Raw genomic sequence first — 24967 nt, 5'->3', positions numbered from 1 at the left:
GAATGTAAGCCAAAAGTTCTCTCTCGTGTAATTCGTTTGGAATTAATAGAGTTAAATAAGGATTGAATATAGCTTTTTAGTTTTCTTTTTAGGCAAGTGTTTGGGCAATTATTCAAGCAATTATAGATAGGTGCTTGCGTACGCCCAAGCACAGACTCACAATACTGCAACTTCATCTCATAAAAATTAATGTTTTTTAAAAACATCTGACAATAATGAGTATCAGCTATTCCTGGCGAATAAAAAGTAATAGGGTTTCTTTGATAGATTTCATGCTTCTTCTGTACTGGTGACTTTCAATACTGATTTTGTGCTTTGTATAAAAACTATCACGATGGCCCATTACAGCGTTCTAAAGGGGAAACAATATGAAGAAAAAAAAGGGGGTTTTATCTTCTTGAGCTCTTTTCTAAATAGGTTTCTATTAAAATATAATTATCTACTTGTTGAAATGCCTTAAATTCAATGGTGTCTTAATGTTAGTGTAATATGATGCATTTCCTTTATTTCTGTTTTCAGCCTAGTGTAGGAATTTAATATATTTTCAATTCCAAAGTACTGCATGAACATACAAAATGCATTCTCACTTACTGTGTATGTGTATCTACACATATACACGGATGTATGATTTTTGTAAGGAACTCCCACACTTGGCACTTACAACGCTAAATGCAGATGTGAAGTGCTCAAAATACAAGGCTAGCTTACAAACACAGGTTGGCAGTCACTGATAAAAAATATCAAGTCCCAAAGAGTTTTCAGGGCTTCATAAGCATTAGAGGACTAGGTCCAGACCAAAATGTTTAGCTCTATCAATACATCTGTGACCACAAGGAACACAGACAGATGTAATTAAGCCAGAGAGGAGATAAAAGGTGTTTTAGACGCCTTCTTTCATATAAGCCACACAGTTTTTAACGTTAAAATGTTAAAGTTGCAAATCCTGTCTTTCGTAGTGGACTACTGTTTCTCCTGTTACTCTCCTTCACTTGAAAACAGCAACTGAAAATAAAGTGCATTCTGCTATCAGTATAAATTGATTCGGATGGAGCAATTACATTAAAATGCTTAATTAAAATGTGACATGATTTCTGCATTATTTACCATACATCACTATTGTAAATGGTGTTTCAGTCTGTTAATGAAATACAAGAGCCAACTCAAAGCAGATCCGGTTACTAGAAAATGTGCTTCCCAGAAATACAGTAATATACTTCTATCTATGTGTACTTTTTGCTTCCCAAAATGCAAAGCATAGATGTATTTGGAGGTATACATTAATAAACCATCCCTCAGACTAAAAAATTTCCTATTGTAAACTCTGGTATAGAAACATATATGTAATATAGACTAGTATAATTAAAAATAAACATTTTATTTCAACTGATTTATGTCTAGATAGAACTAACATAACCTTAGTCGACCACATTCTAGCCTTCATTCAGCATCCATTACTTCATTTGCCTGCATATTAACCCATGGAGAAACCAGTCGTTACCATGTTAAAACATGTGGGCAGAATGGGTTATTTTCAACTGAGTCACAGGTCCAAGATGCTTTGAAATAGGCGGTGGAAGCTTGATGCTGACTTACGCTTGCTTGCATCCAAAGAAGTTTAAAAGATTAAAGAAGGAAACAAGACCTTTCTCTCTCAGACGCTTCTTGCTTGCAAAAGGCCAAGATCACTATGGAAAAAAAGAAAAATTATATTCCCTGGGGAAAACAGGGGCGGTGGGAGTATAATGTTTTTAACATGCCAAACTGAAGCCATGCCATCCATCTGAGGACTAGCTAAGGTTTACTGTTCATCCTTCAGTTCCTTGCCTCACTTACTGATGCCATTTGGAAGAGATTTAGAGAGGCAGTGAGCAGAAGGGAATGTGGTCACCGCGAGGGGACCCCATAGCTGTACATAAAAGCCAACAAGCTTATTCAGAGTGGCTCTAGTTGATGAAATCTGTCACCCGAAATTGGAAATCATTTTCCTTTCTCCATTCTGTAGAGTTTAATGTGAATATGAAGGACAAGAGAGGGTTGGGGGGTTTTGTTGTTGGTTTTTTTAATTTTCTTTTTAAATAGCAATTCTGTTGCCACTAATGGACCATGTCACGTAAATACCTGTTGTTGTTATTCTGGAAGCCCCAGCGAAAGCCAAAGGAAATACCAGCATAAAGCCTAATTTCTAGGTATTCTCTCTGCAAGTGTGAAACACACCTATCTTTCCCCCTTTCCTCTTTTACCCTTACTCCCGTCTCCCTTTTGTGTGTGGAAATAAGGGAAATAAAGATGAAAGAATTTGTGTATGTATGGGATTTGTATGTTTTGCATGGAGTAGAATCACCTACTTAAAGGTGGAAGTCATAAGGCTGTAAGTTTGATCTGACCACCGTTTGCAGTCTTCTACATAGGGTCTTAAGATTGTTTAGATTTTACCTGGTATCTAGGAACAACATCCTAAGCGAAGGAAATACATGGAAGGAGACTATTTCCCTCCCCTAAGCAGGTGATACGACATGGAAATATTTTGTCCCAGTAATCAACAGTTCTTATTTACATAAGAATCTGAGTTCATTATAATAAAAGCATCGCATGCCGCTTTCCATTCTTCCTTCATACAGAGTTTAAGACTGGTCCATGCTGATAACTGCCCAGCAATCGCCTTCACCCTGTAAGAAAGACATCTGAAGGTATTTGCATTCTCCTAACTGCTGCATGGAAATGACTTCTGTCACTTCTGCTGCATTAATCAGAATATCGATTGCTACCCCTTTACGTGTCCTTTGGAAGCACAACGTATCAAGAAATAGTTTTATCACTCTCCCTCCTTCCTTATTTTCTTTGGGGAGTTAATCCTTCAAGACCATTACAAAAAAGTTTTTTACTGCAACTGTTCCCAGGAAAGACGAGTCTCTTGCCCTCAGTTGAGTTAAGCAATACTTAAGTCAGGAGAAAAACAATTCTGGTCTTGGTGATCATGCAGGATCATAGTATTTTCTCTCTATTTACAATCGCTACAAAGGAAATTGAAGTAAGGGATTGAGCAAAGAAGGAAGTTGTGGCTGACTGGAAAAACTACAGAATATTGTAAGTGGGAATAGCAATGCTTAACCTGGACTATGGAAGAAGGCTTCTTCAAAGAGGAAATAAAAACATGGCATAAGAGCAACTTTAAGATGCTTCCAAAAGTGCTTCAGCAATAGCATTGCACAGTTAGTATTAGCGGTATTGAACTTTAATTTTTTTTTTTCTTCCTTGACTCGGAAAAATTGATACACATTTGTCTCTGCAGTTCAAAGCTGTGGTCAACATCAGCTAGCACAGTGTAGGCAACCCAAAGAGTAATACGCTTTTGCTTCTGTCCAGCTCTCCCCAACTTTCACCCCGCCATAGTTTTGCATCTGTGTTAATGGAAAGCCAAGTAGCTTGAATTCATGCTCTTGAACTCCTGCTGCAACTGCAGAAAACCCCATCAACTATCTGCTACAGCACCAGACTGTCACCAACAAATCAGCCAGAGTGCTACTGCTGCCACTCCAAGATCTACTCCTAATGACTGGCAACACCATTCTTATGGTAAGAAAGCTCTTAAGGAACCAAAGAGAATGGACGTTAATGATGTTAATAATAATTCTAAAAGAAGATTTTAAAAGCATCAAGGTTACCTCTAAATCTGTCTACCAATTAACATAATTAGCGCTTTTCTAGCTAATAGTCTGAGTAATGTTGGGATCAATCTATTAGTTCCACTTCCAAGAAAAGCCATCTGTCTTCTCTTTGATCCAACATTACATTATTCCTAACAAACTATTAGCTATATTTAAATGATCTTTAATGTCTTTTTTACATAGATTTCCTGAAACAAGTAATTTTAATCTTAAACTCTTGCCCATTGTGATATTATTTTTTTTTCCTCAGAAAAAGTAAAAAACATTTTACTTAAATAACAACTAATGGCTGCCTTCAAAGGACACCTCATTAATGAGGTATCACTTGCCAAGTGATTTACGTTGACCTTGGACCAATATGTCAAAAAGTTACGGTCATTCCCTGGCAACGCGGATTCATTATATGACAGCAAATGACTTTTATGAATCCTTGAATTTTGCCACATCAGATCAATGTCACAACATGGTGGCTATCTCTGCTAGTGACCATGTTAATGTGTAATAAAATAATTTGTGTGCCTGAGGATCAAAAACTGTGTTAAGTGTGCAAATAAATACTAAACAAATATTTTGTATCAAACATTTATGCAAAGATAAATAATTGTTACACTGTAAAATTATCAGTTCCATTTACAGTACATCAACTACGTTACAATGCATGAGAGACTAAAGGAAACAAAGAGGGTTTGTTTAACTACAAACAATCTTAAAACTGATATACATTGTAGATATTTCCCCATAAAAACTTCAAACGCTCTGTTCATTTCATTGCTCACAACTAGCTAACTTACATCTCTTAGCAAAATAAACACATACCCTTTATTTAGCATGGCATATTTTGTTACTGACTTAATAATCAAACATTATATAAAAATGATTTGAACATTTGCCTCAAGGGGGAGCTTAGAGTTCATTCTTGTAGATCCTTTGCATTTTCAAGCCATTCCAAGCTAATGTTCTTTGACGACATTATAATACAGCCTGACTGCAAAATGTTATTTTTGCTTTGTTTTCAGTCAGTAAATCATTATACCTCCATGCTGCTGTCCTTCCTAGGCGTCTTTGAAATCCATAGTGTGGACTGGTTCGGACTCGTTTTTGTTCTTCCTTTACTGAAAAATAAAAATATAAACTATTTTCAGTGCATGTGTGCCTTTGCAGTCCTGATTCAGGTTTGTGATCAGACCTGGATATTTCATCCCCTATTTGAAGGCCATCTTTGTTGCTTTCATAGCATAGGTTCCCCATCCACAAAAGGGTCGTGCCCATGCTGCACCAAGCATAGCACCGCAGCAGTGGGTCGAGGTAAGCAACTGTTACCAAAGTTACCAGACCACCCTGCTTAGCAGCGCTCCTCCCAGGAGCTGAACTGACTTGGCCCGTATTTATTTTATTTATTTTTTTTTCCCAGTTCACATTCAACCACACCTACTCATACAGAGTGGTCCTTTCAGAGATGGGTGGGGACACTGTTTGGCCAGGGTGGTGGGAGGCTGGGAGCTTCCCTTGCCTGGAGGGACGTATGGGGGACGGGAGCACACACGCCCCCAAGCCCAAGACCAACGTGCTCAGGGTGCAGCCCACCCGCCCCAGGGGGCTACCACAACCCTGCCCACGCACATCCTGGAGCTGCACCCCCGTGACCGCGGTACACTAACGGGTGCCAGTGTGTACTGGTACACCAGAAAGCCTCTTCCCTTCGGGGCTTGACCTAACTTCTAATGAAGTAATGGTACATGAATCAGACCCCTAGCAATGAATGACTGGTAGAAAGCTTCCTTAGGCCTAGTTTTCATTCAAAACTGTCACAGTAGCTTTTGTGTTTGGGTTTTTTTAAATAAAAAAGATAAAACTGGTTCCAAAAGTACTTGCTCTGCAACAGTGCAAAAATGTTCACTCTAATCTTTACAGGGAGCCCTGAGGTACCCTGTAAGTTGATGCTAGTCTTTCCACATGGCTAGCATCTCTGCTACAACTGCCACAACACCTTTCCTCACTTAGATGGCAGATGACAGTGCACTGCAGTCTACTGAAAAGAAAAGGCACCTCATGAGCCACTGCAGCTGCATTTCAATCAAAATGTTTTAGTCTCTGGCCAGAATATTTCACATTGATGTTTTTTCCCAATTAAGTAAAAACCAGAGGAGCAGAAGTAGCCCTACATAATTCTGTAAGTTGGAAACCTGAGAGTCAAGATCCCAACAGTCCTATACATTCAGTTTTACTCTTTTCCTGGTGTGTAAATGTAAGCGAGTCTGAGTTGATTTAAAATGTACTTTTGAGGGAGCTGGATGGTACAGTAGTTTTTAGTCCCTCCAGACTTACCTCTCAAGTCCTACAAAGTAATGCATTATGTACCTGAGCCCATTGGAGTAATTGAAAAGACTCCCATTGGTTTCAGTGGACTTTAGATCAGGCCACAATGCTATAAACAAAGCAATTGCAATGAATCAAGTAGTTTCAGCACTTCTTTCTTTAAGAAACTGATTCACTACTTCCTTCTAGATTAATACAGCAAAATCAGGCATATTTTGTAAATTAATGATGAAATTATTTGAATGGAGAGTCCTTGCCACACAGCAGGAACAATTCCCAAATACCCTGGATCAGAACTTTAGCTCTTTAAAATGAGCTTATCTTCAGCGAACCTACGCTGATTTTCAACAGCTATACATCTGGTTCAGGAAATAGGCTTTAGCGAGAAAAGTAAGGAAGATGCAATAAATAGCTTGAGCATATCGCTGGTTTGACCATCAAATGCAATCATAGAAACTGAGAAATATACCAGGTTGGAATTTAAACTTTCTGCAAGGCATTCAGATGATAATGGAGATGGGTCTTTGAAGCAGTTTCTCCTTGCTTCCCTGGAAGAAATGAAAGGGAGAGCATCTAAGCATGAATGAGCTGATCATTTCTACTAGCTACAGGGAAGATGTTTTGCTTTGCCTTATTACTACCCTTTAAGAGCCCAACGCCAGGCAAAATTAGTCATGACCTTTCAAGCTAGGCATGTCCTGGTTGGCCATGGATTGTGGCTTTCAGAGGAAAGGTCACCATGTTGTGGAAGCCTAAAAAAGAATGAGAAGTCAGGTTCATTTGGGAAGTTGGGGATCCCTCCTTCCCCAGCAGGACAGAATCCCTTTCCTAAGGCTCTACAGTGTCCAGATGATCAGTTCAAGTGGTTGCCTCTTTTTTTGATTTGCTTTTTACCCAAGAACTGCATATTTGTGATGAACCAAAATGATTTGCAAGGTAGGTCATATGTGGAAATATAACCGAAAATAGATGGGGAAACATTTTTTAAAAACAAAGTTCTGTTTCAACAGATAAAAAAGAAAATACTTCATTTTTGGTGATACCAGAATATCCGCTTTTGACTTAAATGAATTTTGAAGAAAATTTGTTTTATTTTAATTAAAAGCTATGGTGCAACCCAAAATGAACGTTCTGAAAAAAATACCAGATTTGATTCAAATCCATTTTCTACCTGATTTTTGTATCATTTAATCTACCAAATTAATCAGCTAAGAGAAAAAGTACAATCTTCCAAGCTGAATTTCCAATATCTCTGTCATGCAATTTTTAAATCTTGGAAGTTCAGATTAATTACTTCTGGATTAACTGCTATAGCATCAAAGGCCTGATCAAAGCCCACTGAAGTCAACACTACTATTTCTATTGATTTCAGTGGGCCATGAATCTCTCATTGTTTTCCCAGGAGTATTCGAGAACTGAACCTTTCCTGGGGAGAGAAAGAGCTGCCAGAAAAGGTATGAACACGTATGTCACACTTACCAAGAAATCCAGGTCTGTTGCAATAAGGGTTCCAGATTTAGATTACTTATAAAATTGCTATTGTTATACATATGATTCCTTTATTATTCTTTTTGCTTTGAGTTTCCAACCTTCTACAGCCCCAGCACTGAGGTGTGGATACAACCTTTCACAACAATGAATTTGCCTGCCATAAGACAGGTTGGAAAGTGCACATTTTCCTTTTCTTTATAGGAAAGTGCATAACACAAACAAAACTAGTTTTTGATGCAGACCTCATAGTATCTTTTCTTTATGTTCGCTTGTTTCAATGAGACACATCACTAAGGAGTGCTGCGAACATCAGCGTACGCTCACTCATACAGGTATAAGCAGACGACATTTGGAGTGTTTTCTCACTTGAAATAAGGTATTTCAGCTATTTGCAGAAAATGCTAAATAAAAACCACTGAGAAAAAATAAAGACTAAAAGTAAGGAGGAAATTTTTTTTTTTTCTAATTTCCTAAAACAGTGATGTCATATTCCGTACTAGCATTCCTGCTCTTCAAGAGGGATAACAGCTTCCAAATCTGTTTATTACCACTGTTACTTTACCAAAATAGTGTTTATCCATAAAACAGATTTCAGTTTAAACCGTTCTGGATTACATTAACTTAAGAACGCTTCCTGAAAAAACCTGCAGAATGAAAGATATCCCTGAAATTTTCACAAAGATTAGCTCAAGAAAAAAAAAAATGTTGTCATATCTTGGTATACCACATTTTGAGACAGATAAAAAGTCCAAAGAATTTTAAAGCATGGATCAAAACATATCCTGTTTCATAGGCTGAAATGTTTCCTATTTGCATAATAACACACCTGTCTGATACTTCATCTATGTACACGTCTATTTACTTTATGCATCTTCTTTGACAGATACATGACGTACAAAGGAGTTGCACTGGCGTGTGGCTCAAAACATGTTTTTGCCTTTTGTTTTCAATTTGTCTGCTCCAGCGGCTCATCTGTTGTATGTATAAGACGTGCACTGAAACAGCATTAAACAGCTACTGACCCCTCAGGTTTATCCTTGGAACAAAATGCACTTTTGGTCAGAAACTGAGGTGAGTCCTTGAGCTTGCCCTCTATCAGTGAGGACCCCAGTATTATTCCCCAAAGCCCGGGTGCTGTATAGGTTGTAATCATGATGGAAGAGGTGAAGTAAAAGTGCTGCCAGTAGCTCAGCCTATCAAATGCAAAAGATATCTTCTTCAGAAACAGATGAAGTCCTAGTGGCAATATACTTTGAGAGACCTGGAACCATTTCAGTGCATTGTGGAAAAGCCTGATGGTGAATGTTCAGCTGTAAACTACTTGGATTTTAATAGATGAAAAGATGCTTATTTGCATATATGGGGGCAGATGTAAGCAGTCTTCCAGTATGAATAGCTTGCCAATGGAAACATGAATTCTGCATTGTAAGACCATTTTGGATTAGTACATTTTACCTTTTATGAAGCATCTGGAAACAGCAAGTCCCAAAAGCCACCAGTATCAACAGCAGTAGTGGTATAGTGGGTATTATGACATAAATCAGATTCGGAATGATACCTACAAGACAAAAAGTTCTCATTAATGTCTCCCATGTCGAAATACTCTTAACCACGTGAGTAAAAATCCGGAGTAAAATATCAGCAATACATTAACCTACACAAAAGAACATTTATACATTCCTTCTACAGGAAGAGCTCCAAAAAGATGACTCAGCAATATCAAGAATAAAATAGTACTTCTCCAGTGATGTGCAAAACATACCTTAAGGACTTAAATTCTGACATTTTATATGTGCATCAATACAAGATTTGCAATTTTGTAATTGAAAATTCAAATATATAAATAGAGTACATTTCACAGCCTGATATTTTTACAGTCCATATAACCTGTCTACTGAGTTGCCCTTGCATGTTGGATTCCCAGCCATGCGGGACCACAAGAGGAGCAAACCCTGCTCTTGTCTCCCCATTCCCCTTAAAAGACAAAGATACACTGCCCTTGACTAATGAGGAGAGAGCTAAAGGTGCTCCCCTGAGGGTCTCTGGGCAAAAGGAGTGGGAAATGGTACAAGCTGAGACTCTATTATCTGCCTAGAATAGAGGATGGGGTCTACAACTTCCAGAAAGGGCCTGCCTGGTTTTCAGTAAATATATGCCCATGTTTTATAATGGTATACATTTAATGTACAAATTGTGGAGACTTTCTTACCCATTGGCCTCTTTTGAACATATTTTCACTAGCAAGAATAAATGTGAATATTCAGGTTGGGTTTGTTTATGAGTTTTAGATACAGAGTCTTTGCATGGTTTGTATAAATAGTATTACTGATTTCAAAATACAGTTCATCAGTATATCCATTCCTCCAGAGTTACAAACAACAGGAACATCAGTTAGGAAAATGGCTCAAATCCAGCCAACAAGCGTGGAAAGGGAGTGCCGGCTTTCCACAACCCCCCGCTGTAATCCTGTAAGATCCTGAGTTGCTCATGTTCAATTCCTTGAATTAAGGCCATGCTACAACTCTTCATGAATCGCAGGACTCCGTTCAGGACATAAATTGTGAAATGAAGTAGCTAGGAGCATTACAGCACACTCCTAGGCAGTGGGTATCCATTTTCAAAATATCAAGAGCCATCTCTGCTAGAAATCTCAGGAAAGCATTTAACGCCTCTTAGGACGTGGTGTTCCTTAAAATACAGGGTACTTGAGGGAGCTATGGCACAGTGCTTATTCTGCAAATAAGCAGAATTTCCTACCTGTTAGGCAAGATTCATTTGTGCCTTTTTTGTGAGCCCCAGGTATCAGATATAAAAGATCATATAGGCATCGTATGTTTGTTACATATGTTGGGGAAGAGGTCGGGAGGAGATGGAGAGAGGCAAGGCACTGGTTACCACAGCCTAGAAGAAGACGCTCCACAGCTGGGTAAACACTGGTGAAATCTTGCATCTTGGCAGAGACTCACCAGGGTCAGAGACAACGGTGCAGAGTTCAAGGACTGCTAAACTGTAGATTTGGATCAAAGTTTGGGGAGACATGGAAATTATTTGTTTCCACAGTTACAAAGAGGACTGACTAAAACTCTTGAAACATTATTCAAAAGTATACTTTTTCAGGGCACTTCCTGGGGAAATAGACTGCTTCCTCCCACTGACAATAATGGAAATTGTTAAAGATTAATTTAATTGAGTCCACTGTTAATATTTTTACCAGAACACTAAATTCGTATGAACACATTACCTGTTTCAGTAGCAATAACGTGATACTGATCTTCTGGTTTGCTTGTGTCATAAGGATTTCCTGCTGGCACCGTTGGAAAAATACCTGAAAAGGATATCAGACATTTTATGAAAACAGTGAGTACAAAATATGGCTGTTATGTTGTTAAATAAATTAATAGTAATTACATCTTAATTTATATTGGAAAAATAAACATTTTCAGGATTGATTGAACTGCTGGACATAAACATGTAAATAGGTTTTTATTGCAAAATTCGGATTAAATCTGGAACAAGAATTATGAGCAGTGCTATTCTGAATAACAGCCATATATTTGTAGCTAAGGCTCTCTAAAGGATTCATTTTTCATATGTTCCAGTTCTAAACTATGCCTGTTAAACTTGAGTAATTTTGGAGGTTCTTGTAGGCGATCCTTATATTTACGTATTTACCATTGCAACTCAATTTAATGTTTCAAAATTTCTTACCGTAATCTGGCTCCGCTCTGTCTCCTAATTCTTTTTCTAAGACACTATCTGTTAAATCAATATTTGAAATCAATTGTTGAAGAATGAAAAATGTGTGTAATAAAACAGATGTTTTCATTATTTTGCATGCAGCATCACAGAACTAGATACATTCTCCAAAACAATAATTGCTTAATTCTTCAGCATTTAATCTTCTTACCAAAGACTATTTGCAAACTAGTGTCAAATCACTTCTGGTTCATACTGGTTTGGTCCTTAGAAAAGGGCTATAGTTTATCCTAGTTCCAACTCTTGGTGGCTTCTGCTAGGTTACTGGCTACATCACCGAATCCCTTAATTTCTTGTGCTGCATAAAACTCCTAACATATTCAAAGTTTCATTTGTGCAGGCAATCCTAAAACAATGTAAGAGAGGAAGTGTTCTTGATTAATACCTAAATCTTATTCACATTTTCAGACTAATGCTTACAGAACATTGGCTATGAAGCAAAACAAAGCAGCACAAGTTTTTGAGGTTAGGTGTCAGCTTCATGTAGTTTGGTTTTGCAAGAGGCAGCCCTAAAATACAAATTATGGGCAGTGGGTCCTAATACATCACATAAGGAAGTGAAATCACCAAAAGAGGAATGATAGTATCATATTTCTTGTAACGCATCAGAAACTAGAGAACCAATTCACGGCTTTGAGCTGTATTGCAGAGGCTTGCAAGTTTACTTACGGCTATTGTTACAAGTAAGATTTTACAGAGGCTACAGAAATAATTAGCTCATATTGAAAGGATGGGCATAGGAGTGGAATCTGCATGATTGTTTGAATACCATTCCTTTATCAGAAGATTATATTAACATAATAGTGCTATAAGCCTGCAGTTCCGAGTGTCCTGATAAACACAAAATGCTGGGAGAAATCGAAGAAGCAATAAAGCCTGCTAGAACAAAGGCAATTATTTCGTCTACTCTGGTAAAAACTGGCTATGTTTGGCCATATATGAAGAAAGATATCAAAATACCACAAAGAACTGATTTGCTGGCCCTAGACAGCAGAAGAGGAGATGAGTTTTTAATTTGATTGCATAATCAAACCTACAGGAGCGGGACAGGAACTAAATGTGGTTGCAATTACCAACCTATAATTAAATTTAAGATCACTGAATGATCAATATGTTCTAAAGCCAGACTGAACATTCCAAAAGTAAATGCTGTCAAGGGAGGTACTATAAAAAGGGCTTAGAAAAATGAAAGTGACTACCAGAAATGTAGTTGCTGCTTGAGTAAGACTGCCTAACAAGCACTGCCCTGAACTTGCTGCTGACACAATCAGATGCAGCTTCATCCTACGACCTCTGCGTTTTGGCCTACGACTGGTATCATACACCATATACTCAAAACAGACAGGAAAGTTGTGGAAAAACAATGTACTCAGATAACAAAGTGAAATTCAACATGCATGTGGCACTTCAATCATCCTGGTAAAATGGATATATTTTGTATTGCAAATGGCTGGCATTGAAGCTATTACAGTGATTTGAGGGTGGGGGGAAAGGTCATTTGTAAGTCTCACTAGGTTTTAGGTAGCAAATGTAATTTTCTTACAAACACTGTTGCACTTTCTTCAGGCAGTGAAAAAAATGTCATATAACTATTTATATACATTTATGCATCTACTCTTCTTCTCCATGTGATAGAAAAATACATTTCTGGAGAATAGTCTGTTTTGCTAAAGAGCACAATTCCAACAGCTTGAAAAGTAAATAGCTACAATTCAGCAGTACTGTATTTAGCTGCATAACAATGTCAGTCCTAATAATAAACTACCTATATATTGTTTGCCTTATTATATGCCTCATTATACACTAGTAATCTATTTCTACATAGTGAAAGAAATACAAATTCATTTTCATTGTTACTGTTATCACTTTGTTTTCTGCCAATCCAAAATACTTGGCATTTTTTCAGACGGTGAAAGCAATAGGAAAAAACAATTCTTTATCACATCACAACTAGAATGGTAGTAGTTCATTATTACAGAATAATTATTTCACTTAAATTTGTTTTTAAAGGTGTGAAATATACTTGAAACTGAGCCCTTTTAATCAAACCTGCATTTTCTGACATAAAAATGTTGTTATTTTAACAACTTAAAACATTTCTATTGTGTTCTCTTATTTAAAATAATTGTGATGAGTTGTAAAAGTGATAAAATTGTATATGTCACAGTACCTTGAATGGCCTGTGTGACCGAGATGATAACCGATCACCGTAAGACAGTGATAGTCACTAATAATTTTAGAAGCAGGAACCGATTTGGGGGGTGGGGGTGAAATCTGTGGGTATATCAAGCCTTCCAAGTATTTAAAATTTGCTTGCAATATTAATTGCCATTAATATCCCCATTAAGATATTAGACAGTGAGAAAGCTATCTATCCACCAAAACTGGAGGAAGAATAGGCTGGATCTCTATAGACAGATGGATCTCTACAAAGAGTGTGATTATTGCTAGATCATGAGCATAGAGAAAGCAAGTAGGAAACTGCACAATTAGGTAGCTCAAATAGCTGCTAAGAGTAGGATTTCATACGCATTCTGACTTTCAGATTAGTTTTTGAAAAGCAGACATACCATAAATTATTTGAAAATATTTGCATGATCCTGCTGAAAAACATGTTTGCATTTACTGTAAGTACCACCAAAAGTAGAAACTGTTACAGGTTCAGCTTGAAAGTTTACTTTTCATGTCCTTTTTCTGTTTGCACAAAGTTCTAGTTTATAGTTAATGCTTCCTCTACTGACACATACAGAATCTATGTCATGTCTGGAAGTACAGGCAAATTGCCTGAGATCTGGCTTTTTCTGTCACCATCTGAACTAGTGTGCATCTGCTTTTCATATCTATAAGTCTTCACGCACAAATGCAGAATTTTCTTCATGCTGTTCTCGACTTCTATTTTCTTTCTTTAAGCCAAAACTTTTAGAAACAGCCATCACACGTAAGCTGGTATAAAATGTTAGAGGTCTGCAACTACAAGGACAATGTAACTTTTTTACAGTACGACCAAGAGATATCTTGATCATCCTACTTGATTGATAGTGAGCAAGGGAAGTAGAAAATGGCCGCTTAAAACACTTTGTGGAGAATAAAATAATCAGTGAACGAGTTAAATCAAAGTAAACCTGGGAATGCATGATAGTGAAGCTAAACTTGAAAACATTCTTGTTGGATACAGGTAGATTTACTTAAATTATCACTAGATTTGATATATTACATCCCTTGTTGATGTCAGCTCAGACACTCACACACCAAAGGAATCAGTACCACAGGCAGGCCTAAAGGTGTGGCCACAAGACATTTGTAGATTCCCTCACAAAACAAGAGGCAATTGTTTTTCTAAGAAAGCATCCCACCTGAGAAATATAACTTTAGTTTCACCTACCTGGGCCATACTTGCAGATAAAATTGTGCTTCATGTTGCATCTATCATCATTCCATTGATAAAGGTATGGCCCTCCCAGACCAGGGTTTGCAGTTGGCTGATGATACATCACAACACAGGCTTCACTTCCACAGGAAGGCTCATCTGTATACCAATTTCTAGCGGTACACAAAGAAAAACTTTCAAATTTTGAAGGTAAGGCTCATCAGGATGCCAAGGAAAGGAGTTTACATCAATGGAAATATGTCAACCCCAACGGCCTCATCCTCTTCAAAGATATACTGCATTTCCCACAACTCCTCTGTGAAAGGAGTTTAGGGCCTGGGCTCCACACCTCTGGATCTTAAAAAAAAATCTGACCTGTCAAAGCACCTCTGCAGAAATAACACTATATTGCTCTGTTACCCATTTTCCCTCCTATCTGACTCTTACCTGTCTTGTTGTCCTGACTCCTGTGATTTGCTGCTACTCTGGCCTTTGGCTTAATCAGGAAATTAAAGGCTTTTCAAAAGACAGGGTAGAAACAGAACAATTTACAGTAAGTAACATGCATTAATTTACTTGCTGGCTGGCTCCCTGATTGGAGGTGGCCAGAGTCTTGCAGAATTTGTCTGCCTGCTTTCACACCACATCCTAAATCCTCTATGTGGGGCAGAAAAACCTCCAAAAGCCATACAGAGGCAGATTCATGAGATGGGAGCAAAGAAAATTGTAGGGTGAAGCCACACTATGCCGTCCTTTTACAGCTTCAAATTCAAAACCCTGGTTGCCAGCTCCCCTTTATCTGGAGAAGTTAAGGAGGGATGCTACTAACTTCACGGGGCAGCAAGTCTTCAAGCTTCTTTACAGAAGACTTGACTTGCCAGGCATTTCACTCTCCATTTCTTTTCATGAAACCTTCTCAATAAGCAGTTTTACAGACTTACCTGAATGGTGAATTACTTCCATCAGCCCACTGGTAGAGGTCAGGGCAAGCAGTTGAGGTGGCTAGTCCATCGCCACTTCTCCACAACCCAATCCAGAAATCACCATCAGAAATCCCAGAGCCTGATTTAGTAAGGTTTTGCAACATGTTTTCTATTAGTTGCTGCTCAGCTTCACTTTCCAAGCTCAGTAAAGCCCCACCATCAATTTCACAAGCTTGGCGGGCCTCCTGAAAGCCCACACGTCTAGACAAGTCCTGGAAATAAGCTAACTTGTAACAAGAGCGCTTGAAGTCACCATAGCAAACCTTTTGACCTGAAAAATATAAATATGAGAGTGTTCAGTAATGAATATCACAACTGCAAAAAAAATATAGCACAGCATGCATACAGTGATGGAGAAGGACAGTAGGTTTTTTTCTTGTGCCCCTGTCTGAAAGGACTCACGGTGATATGCTGACTGCTGAAAACCTTAGCTTTAATTTAAATTGCAAATATCATACAGTTCATGGGAATCTATGGCTTTCTTCCCAAGGCCTGTGAAACTCTCCAAGACACCGAAGACTCCCACTAACTTCTAGAAAAATGTTCTCTACTTTAACGACTGTACCATCAGGCCCCTCTGTTAAAGCCAGGATCTGTTTGGAGGGTATTTTCTTAACTATTTCATACTAATGGACCAACTCCACTTCTATTTGGTAATCAAAGCTATCTGATCAGGAAAAAAAAAATTTTTAAATTCTCAATTTTAGTGGCAAGAAGAAGCTAGCAGTTTCCTGATTCTGCTATCCCACCTTGAGAGGGTGTATTCACAAGGACCTCACAAGGACCTGTAAGGGTGTGTGCAAGGAGAGTGTCTGCTCCTTTGAGGGTATATGGTCAATGACTTTTTTCGGCGCAAAAAGGAATAATAAGAAATGGAACAAAATATACAGACACAAACCTGACAGGAAAACATAATGAAGAAAAAGACAAGAAAAAACCCTACCTCATCAGATGCACTAATTGGTGGACTATCAAAAAACTGCAGGCAAAACTTTGCAACTGGTGGGACTATGCAATCTGATGAGGGGCCATGCAGAGTTAGGGAATGGGGAGGAACAAAGGGGGAATGGACAGAAAGAAGTATAAAAGGGGCTGTTCACATGTAAAATGGGGGGGGCGGGGGAGTATCTGGACATGTGCCTTCCCTTCTATCTCTGCCAGCCGACGAGGAGGAGGGGACTCGGCTGTCTATGTTTATATGGGTCCTGCATGTGGGTGCTGCTGAAGGCAGCGCCTTGTCTGTGGCAATCTGTGTGCTGGCTGTGTCACTGTCCTGTCTGCGTGGCACTGGGATACCTGCTCAGCTTTGCTACTGGTTGAACCAGCAAAGGGGAAAGCAGCAGCCACATCCCTCTGCTCAGAGGGAGGCCCTGGGTACCGGGATGGGCACCAGCGGCCGGGCAGGAGGGAGTCCCGGGACTGGAGGTGCTGGAGGAGGCGGCCACACTCTTAACATCCCCTAACCCAGCCAACAGAAACTCCAGATATTAGCAGGTATCACAATACTATCTGTGATGCTTTCATAAAGCACTAGATCTACTGCATTCACACCATTTTTTCCTTGTCCTTCAGAGTTATGTCTGTGGAAAGAATCAAAAGCCAAATGACAAAATAATGTTTATTCCTTCCAGTTCTTTGGCTGAGAAAGACACATGCCTTTTTCCTAAAAAGGAAAAATAATTATAGTCTTCTTCAAGTAGTGAGATTCTCTAGAGTTTATTCAACGTATACAAGACCTTATCAGCTGCAACTGAACTCCAGTATGTTTATTTAGGGACAGGAGAAGGGTTCTAAATATAAGGAAATAAGCTAAACCTCTCTTAAAAACTCAAGTTTTTTCAGTATGGAAATTTATCATTGGAGAAGAGAAGTAGGAGAACTTATTTTGCTAACTAAGTAAGAATTACTGAAGGATACCAGAGTAATAAGAACTACCAGGCATTATCTAGATTGTTTAGAAATCAACAAGTTTTATCATCTTACTGAAAAATTTGGCAAGGACAGTATTTTATTGCACCATGTCAGTTTTGCATTTGAAAATCTTGTATTTACTCCCACTCTTCAGCAAACCCAGATACACGACTCACTTTGGCTTTACCTTTGAACAGGTTTCATCCTGTTTTACCTTAAAAAAAAAAATTGTAATTTGTCACTGGGAAACAACAACATCATCCTATGACTTAAGCTGTACTTAAGCTTTTTAAGCCAGTGCTTTTCTATACACAAAGAATATACATGGAAGTGAACAAAAAAGCCTAAAAGATACAATAAAGTTAATTCTTCTTGCTTTAGTGTTGCTTCATTTTCATATTTAATGACAAGTAGCATACTTCCCATAGCAGATTGCGTACAGCACAAGAGCTGACTGAAGACTTCTCTATATTTGCACAGAGCATAGTTTCAAGAATTTGCAGAGAATAAGCAGACTGTATCAAAGCTGCATGAATATAGGAACATAAAAACAGGATGATCCCATGACTTTTAGCTAAATCTGAAAGCAACCCTTATTTTGGGATCTTTTTTATTGTGGAAAGCTAAATTATAGGGGCAGTAGGGATAAACTATGTTTAGTTTTCTAGTGTTCCCTATGATTCTTGTAATCTTTCTAAAAAAAAAAAATCTCTGAAACCTTTTCTTTATGATACCCTATTAAAGTTCATCTGAGAGAAGGACTGTCAGTAAGAGAAGCGTCTTTGCGGTCTCATTCTTACTTAGGCTTGGCAGACAGACTTATAAAAAGTCACTTGTTTATCAGTAGTTAGTCTGCCAACAGGAACCAGGAACAAGAATAAAGGAAGTTAAGGAAAAATTTCTTTAAGTGGTTAAACACTGGAAGAGGCTGCCCAGGGGAGTGGGTGAGTCACCATCCCTGGAGGCTTTTAGAAGATGAGTATACGTGGCGCTGCTGCCCAGGGAAGTGGTTGAGTCACCATCCCTGGAGGTATTTAAAAGATGCGTAAATGAGGTGCTTAGGGACATGGTTTAGTGGGTGGTGGTGTTGGGTTGCTGGTTGGACTCGATGATCTTAGAGGTCTTTTCCAACCTCAATGATTCTATGATTCTATGATTCTATAACCTAATGTAAGGACAAACTTGTGCCACAGGTATCTGTGGAAAAAGCTAGGCTCTGAGATAAGGAAGAGAGCACCTATTTGGACTTTCTCTGACAATGTCCTGACAACGCTGCGTATGTCCCGATTCCTTTCCTGCCATTTCCCTTTGTTCATATAGGTTAAGAGCCTTGCTATCAATGAATGTAGTAAGAGCCATAGTCCAAGCTGGGCAATGATGCTGAAGAATCAAGGGGCAGACCCCTTGTTAGAGATGCATATAAAATAATGGGTTTCTTTGTAAGACTTCTTGGAACAAAAAGAAAAAATACAAAAAAAGAAGAGTTACAAAGTAATAACTCTAAATGCTCAAAAGTGGGAAGTGCAAGAACGAAAGCTGCACAGCTCATTCCCTTCACCTATAATGCTACAATTCAAATTCTGTTAACGTGATCATCACCTTTTTATTTTCCCCAGGAGCTCTGTCTCATTGACAGGATAGAGTGCACAGTGAAGGAGGAGCTGATCAACATTTTGATCCTCACCACTGGGTGAGTGACAATGGCTTATTGCCAGAGTACACATATGTACATAACAGTGCAAACATCCAAAGGCTAGCACTGAATTATGTAGGACACTAATCATTTATAAGGAAAAGGGACCACACCTCTCCCTGTAACTAAAGATTGGATTCAAAGCATTAATTCAAGATGTATATACAGATTTATGGAGAGTCCTTTGTCCATTGTCTTGTTCTTTTTATTTCCCAGACAATTTTTAAAAATACACTCTTTCATGATTCCTTTCGTTCTGTGCACATACTGCTCCTTGACACCCAGTAGTAAGTTATGAGCAAATTCAGGTATCAAAATATCCCTGTCATGATTTCAGTCACGCAGGAACGTTCAGTCCACTGAGATGAGTGGGCTGGCCACTACCGATCTCAACTCCTGTGCTGCACCTCCCATTCATGGCAAAGTAGCTAGATTTCCATCCGTAACACATGCATCCGTCCCCCTTCCCGTGTGTTTCTCAGGTGGCTGAAATGGCCCCCTCACCCTCTGTTCTCATGCAGTCTCTGCTCTTCTGTGACTCTCCCAAAACCTGAATCAAATGACCTCTCCAACAGGACAAATGGGTCCTTGCTGGCTAACTGACCAAGCTTCTTCAGGGTACTTATCTCTCAGTCAGCCGCTGCATGGAGGCACGTGCTGTTTCTGAGATGCTATAAGGCTCCTGTCCGTAAGCCGTAAGGTGTGCTGCGTACTGGTCCAATACGGAGGTTGCATCAGTATCAAGGCTCAGCTCCATCACCCACACCAAGCTGAGGAAAGCAGGTGGGACTATACGGAGCAGGGAGGAGAAGGACAGGCACTTGTGATGCACAACGGCGGCAGAGCTGCTCAACAGGTGCCACTGCAGCCCCTAATACGTGCCCAGTAACAGCTTGCTACTGTTGTACACTCGGAGCAGGAAGCCCTCTTGGAGCCATCCAGAATACAGATGTGAAGGCCCAATCTGTACCCAAGGGTTTATCTGAAAGGGTTAGTGAGTTAAAATCTTAAAACTTGGTGTGAAGACTTTTTTTTCCTTCCCCTAAAGTGATCTGAATCATTTTTGAGGATACCATTGTTATTGCAGATGTTTGTGCAGGGTTAAATAACTCTAAAATCAAGTATTATAAAGTGAAAGAATTGAACAAGTGAAAATTTGCGTACAATCCAACTCCTAAATTACTTCTCTTTCATTTGTTGCTCTCTACACCTGTGGCAAAAGAAATAATTTCCTCCTTACAGGCTGATCATTTGTGCAAGAATATATTTCTAGAAAACAACAGAGAAAACAGCAAGAAACCAAGAAATACTTGGCATGAAGACCCATCCGGTGTGAATGAAGTATGTGATGCAGAGTAGTAAGCTTTCCTGAAGAAGCTGTGAATTTTTTTTTGTTCTAGTTAATTTAGTCCCTGTGTTTAGGCAATGACCTACTCTGAATCTTTTCTTTCTTCTTTTGAAGGGGACTTTTATCTCCTGTAGCGGAGCTAGTTCAATGTGTTAATGGAAATCTGCAGTTGTGCCTTAATAGCTGGCAAATCAGTTGACGTTTTAGTGCTCTTCTCAGAGCATGCTGAGGTGTCAAGTTTTCAAGCTCCATTTTTTACAGCTTTCTCTCACTACTAATTTCTGAAACACAAAGCAGAAATAATTTACCAGTGAAAAATTACAGAACGGGCCACAGTGTATAGCAGACAAGATAAGTATGGAAACATTAACTATGGGCTATTTTACCTTCCTCTAACGTCTTTGCAGCAGACAAGACTCCACTGTTAATTCTAAAGCAACATTTGTTATTTCAACTGCATAAATTGAATTCCAATTTTTCTGTCACAATTGAATAGAAACTAGATTTGTAAGCAAGTCTATTAGAATGAATCAGGCTAAGATACTATGCAATGTGAATAAATATAGGCAAGTTAGACCTTTACAACCTTTCCACAGAATCTGCCCTGTGCTGCTTGAGAGATGAAAGAAAACATGAAGGAAAACATTGTTTCATCACAGGGTATCCAGAAAGGAAAAAAGAAAAGCATGTTGCTGTATTTAGTCCTCCCTTCAGCATGAGATCAAAGATCTAACTAATTAATTTAATAAGATCTAAGAACTCATTCTTACTGTTTTCTCTTACAAATGCTCAGACAAGTTAAGGTTTCAACCAACCCTACCTGACTATCTGCAGATGTGAAGGTGGAGTGCTTATATCCTTCCTTTCATGGAGTGTATCATCTCCTTAATCCTTGACCCACCTTCCCTCACCCAAGCAGAACAGCCCAGACCCTGGTCAGAAAGAGGCATAGAAATAGGCAAGACACGCACTTGGCTTGGTGTCATGAACCCACACCTTACCTTTTCATCAACAATTGCTTTCTTGCCTACTGAGGGAAAGTGCTGTGTTGAAGCAACAACTAACTGACAGACAAAGACTGTTCTCTTTTTTCCCAGTTGCAAAACTGCAAGATTACACCTCCCCACTTTCCTTAATGGAAATGTCTCCAGGTTTGTTCTTTCTACCTCTCCTGCATACACCAGCCATACAACATAGCTCTGGCCCTGTTCCCGCAGCCTTAGCAGCTCTAGTTGCCTACTGCAGAGAAACTGAACTGGCTGAAATTCCCTTGCGCTCACGTCTCACCATCCCATCAGCTGAAGAAAACAAGTGTACAGTACTTGCTCTAAGAAGTGCTAGATACCATTTCCATCCATATGGATCAGTTTTAATCTTTGGGTGTCACACAGCAGCTCCATAGTAGAACGTTTTGATATCAACATTAAAACAAAGATAGCTTTTAGTTGAAATAATTGATACTTAGTTAAAACATTTCCGCAGATAATTCTGCAGGGGAAAAAAAATCTCCTTCAAGAAAAGGAGAAACAAGCAAATTCTCAGCTGGTATTTCAATCAGTTATGTCTCCATTATGTTTTAATAATGATGCTTCATTAAACAGAAATAATAGGTTCCTTTAGGTCTGTCATGACAGAAGTTATAGCCAAATGTCATTCAGAGGCAAAATTACTGATAAAGTACCCAGCTCAAAGACTCATCTCCCTAAGAGCATCAGGCTCAGTCCTAACTACACCCCCATGGGCCATGAGAGGCACAAAGGTTATCCTAAGTAACAAACATGACTCAGCTGGAGGTTTTGAAGATGTCTGGTAGAAGATAAACTCCCTGCTGGTAAATCCCATCCCTCTTCCTCTTGAACCTCATAAACTAACCCACAGTCCATTAGCATCCACCTAGATTAGTGGGGAACAGCAGCTGCAATGTGCATAGCACATGCAAGGAGAGAACAAAGGAATGCACAAAGCCTGCTGTAGAAAAGTCCATTATGTTTTCATACTGTGACTTTTTTCTTCCCAAGGGACTGGATTCAGCAGAAAACACAGAGGAGCATTTGGTACAAAGGAATGTGAAATATTTAACACTAACCAGAGCCCCAAAGGTCAGCATGAGGCTGATGGAGGCCTCTGAAAATAAAGTTACAAAATAAAGGAACAAGGACTTAAGTGAAAGTGATCATGAAATAATAGTAAGACAGAAATCTATGTAAATTAACCAAAATATTCCACTGTCTAGATAGTATTTCTCTTCTTATGTTAACAAGACTAGTCTTGGTCTTGAGCTTGTGTGAGCACATTGACCTCAGGGGCTATGTAACCAGCATGCAGGACACTGGGCACAATTTGTTTTCACCTGTCCCTGTGCCACAGGGTGCTCCATGCCAAGTCCCAGTAATGCACTTCAGAATGTGGCCAGTAAGAGGCTAAAAGGTATTAAGTGTTCCTAATCACATTTTGATTCAAAACTGATGCATCTTGTCAACTGACCTTTGTATTATCCAGTCAGATTTTGATGGGGTTCAGCTGCTGGTCATGTTTTGATATATTATGTTACTGCTGTTGATGTTTTACTGCATCATATTTGTGTCCATCTACTGAATTTAATTTGTTTTTTTGATGATTCATATTAGTTTTTAAAAAAAAAATACTACTGTGATAAGATTTCATAATTACGTTCTGTCTTCATTTATAATAAAAGCAAATTGCCATCTTCTGTCCCAAAGTTTGTAATACTGAAGACACATCGTTCTCTAGTTGAGTCAGTATTCAAACCACAGATGTTGCTCAGCTCACGATCCTGAGCAGCTTAAGGAATTTTGTGTGCTCACAAATTTGCCATTTAAACAAAAACCGCTATACAGATCATACACCAGCCTGTATCTGTATTAATATCTTCATAGCTAACTCTTCCATACCTTAATAGGTACTTTTTCCTCCCACCCTTCTGCAGAGAGAAGAGACATTCATTATTGATTTATACTTTTTCTGGATTAGGGGTTATGCCTAATTGTTATAATACAGTTTCTCTAAAGTGATTTTTCTTTTGTGAAAAATGTCCAAAGGTTCCAAGTCCCTTTTAAGGGGTCATATCAAATAACTGAGGGCCACATTTGCCTATTAAGTAGCTGCACTTCAAGTAGATATGTGTACAGGCAGACAGTTTGTATACATCATATTATATAGTCATTAGCATGTAGACAATGTCTAAGGTGGCTCAACAGAGGCTGGCCCCAACCTCTCGTAAGCAAAACTCATCTATTAGCCAGGCTTCTTACAATACTTGTCATAATGGAGTCCCTTTGTTGTTAAATTCTTAGGCATTAGCATGTAAAAATTACAGATGTATAGATAGCATGTATAAATGATACGTAAAAGGCAAATTCTTTCTATTCTTTCTCAAACACAGGCCAGATAATCTATCTTTAGCCATTAACCATCCCATATCTTGTGAATTAGCAAAGATGATGATAGAGGTCCTCAGACACCAGCCAAACAGCCATCTCTAGGATTAATGCAACTCTTGCAGAGAGAGAAAACAGCAGACAATGGAAGTTGTAAGTAAAAAGAAAGTACTGTATTACACCATTCACACAGAGATTTAGTACAGTTATGCAGAATATGAAGCTACACAAGAAGCATTTGTCCCAGTCTTCTTTATTTTCCCTTTTGCCATGGGAAGTGATTCTCAGTTCATTTATTGCTGAAATTAAGTTTTCACCTGTATGTCAGCCTTCACTAGTTATGCTATTGTGCTTCCAAGCGCTTTTGGGGACAAGGAGTTGACTTGGTTATTTCTGAATGACATCTGTTCTCGATAGACCCATAATAGCTACACTTTTACAAAACTGAGCAATCAGAAAGGAGACAGCCTGTAAAGGAGCATTGAGCAATGCTGATTTGAATATTAAAGAATATCACTAACACCTGGATTTTGCCATCTGGTTGAATACAAATGCAATTAAAATGAAATCTGATAGCTTCCCTGCATATTGCAGCAAGATAGCTGGTTAGTAAAATAGGTGGTTAAAAAAATATACATATGAACACTGATGACAAGTATTGATCTAAATAGATTATTTTTGGGGAGGTTTGTTAAGGCCTCTATGTGCTCAGAACCTGCACTGTTCTAGGTCTTGGGAAGATGCAAGCAAGGATTCCTTGTCCTGCAAAACTTATCTAAGTTTTTCATTGTGTTGAATAAAGCACTGGGATGATTTGTCTTCCTTCCCCAGAGCAGACTACAAATTTGTCTGGATTTTCAAAATCAGGGATGTGGTGTTTCAGACACAGGATTGTTCTTGATGTACTGGGAACTGGAATACCTGCCTGCATGAAAGGCTGCCATCTTCACCAAGCACTGATAGGCTTATTCACTCATTTCACAAAGAAAAAAACACACTGTCGTGGTTTAACCTCAGTCGGCAACTGAGCACCACACAG

General features: G+C 38.8%; 1 protein-coding gene across 1 annotated transcript in view; it reads right to left on the bottom strand.

Moving 5' to 3' along the window:
* Positions 1-4237: 4237 nt before the first annotated feature.
* The window catches only part of CHODL (chondrolectin), a 26216-nt gene continuing 5486 nt past the window's right edge, over positions 4238-24967 (bottom strand). Inside the window, exons 2-7 of the mRNA XM_009283056.1 lie at positions 15537-15849; positions 14611-14768; positions 11181-11228; positions 10714-10797; positions 8928-9030; positions 4238-4777 (exon numbers count right to left, since the gene is read on the bottom strand). Coding sequence (XP_009281331.1) covers positions 4693-4777; positions 8928-9030; positions 10714-10797; positions 11181-11228; positions 14611-14768; positions 15537-15849 — 791 coding nt within the window. The 3' untranslated portion in view covers positions 4238-4692. The remainder of the gene's footprint in view (positions 4778-8927; positions 9031-10713; positions 10798-11180; positions 11229-14610; positions 14769-15536; positions 15850-24967) is intronic.

Source organism: Aptenodytes forsteri, unplaced genomic scaffold (genome assembly GCF_000699145.1).
Source record: "Aptenodytes forsteri isolate BGI_AS27 unplaced genomic scaffold, ASM69914v1 Scaffold2, whole genome shotgun sequence".
NCBI classification, from domain to species: domain Eukaryota; kingdom Metazoa; phylum Chordata; class Aves; order Sphenisciformes; family Spheniscidae; genus Aptenodytes; species Aptenodytes forsteri.
The sequence above is the reverse complement of the archived record's forward strand: the minus strand, read 5'-3'. Positions and strand labels throughout refer to the sequence as shown.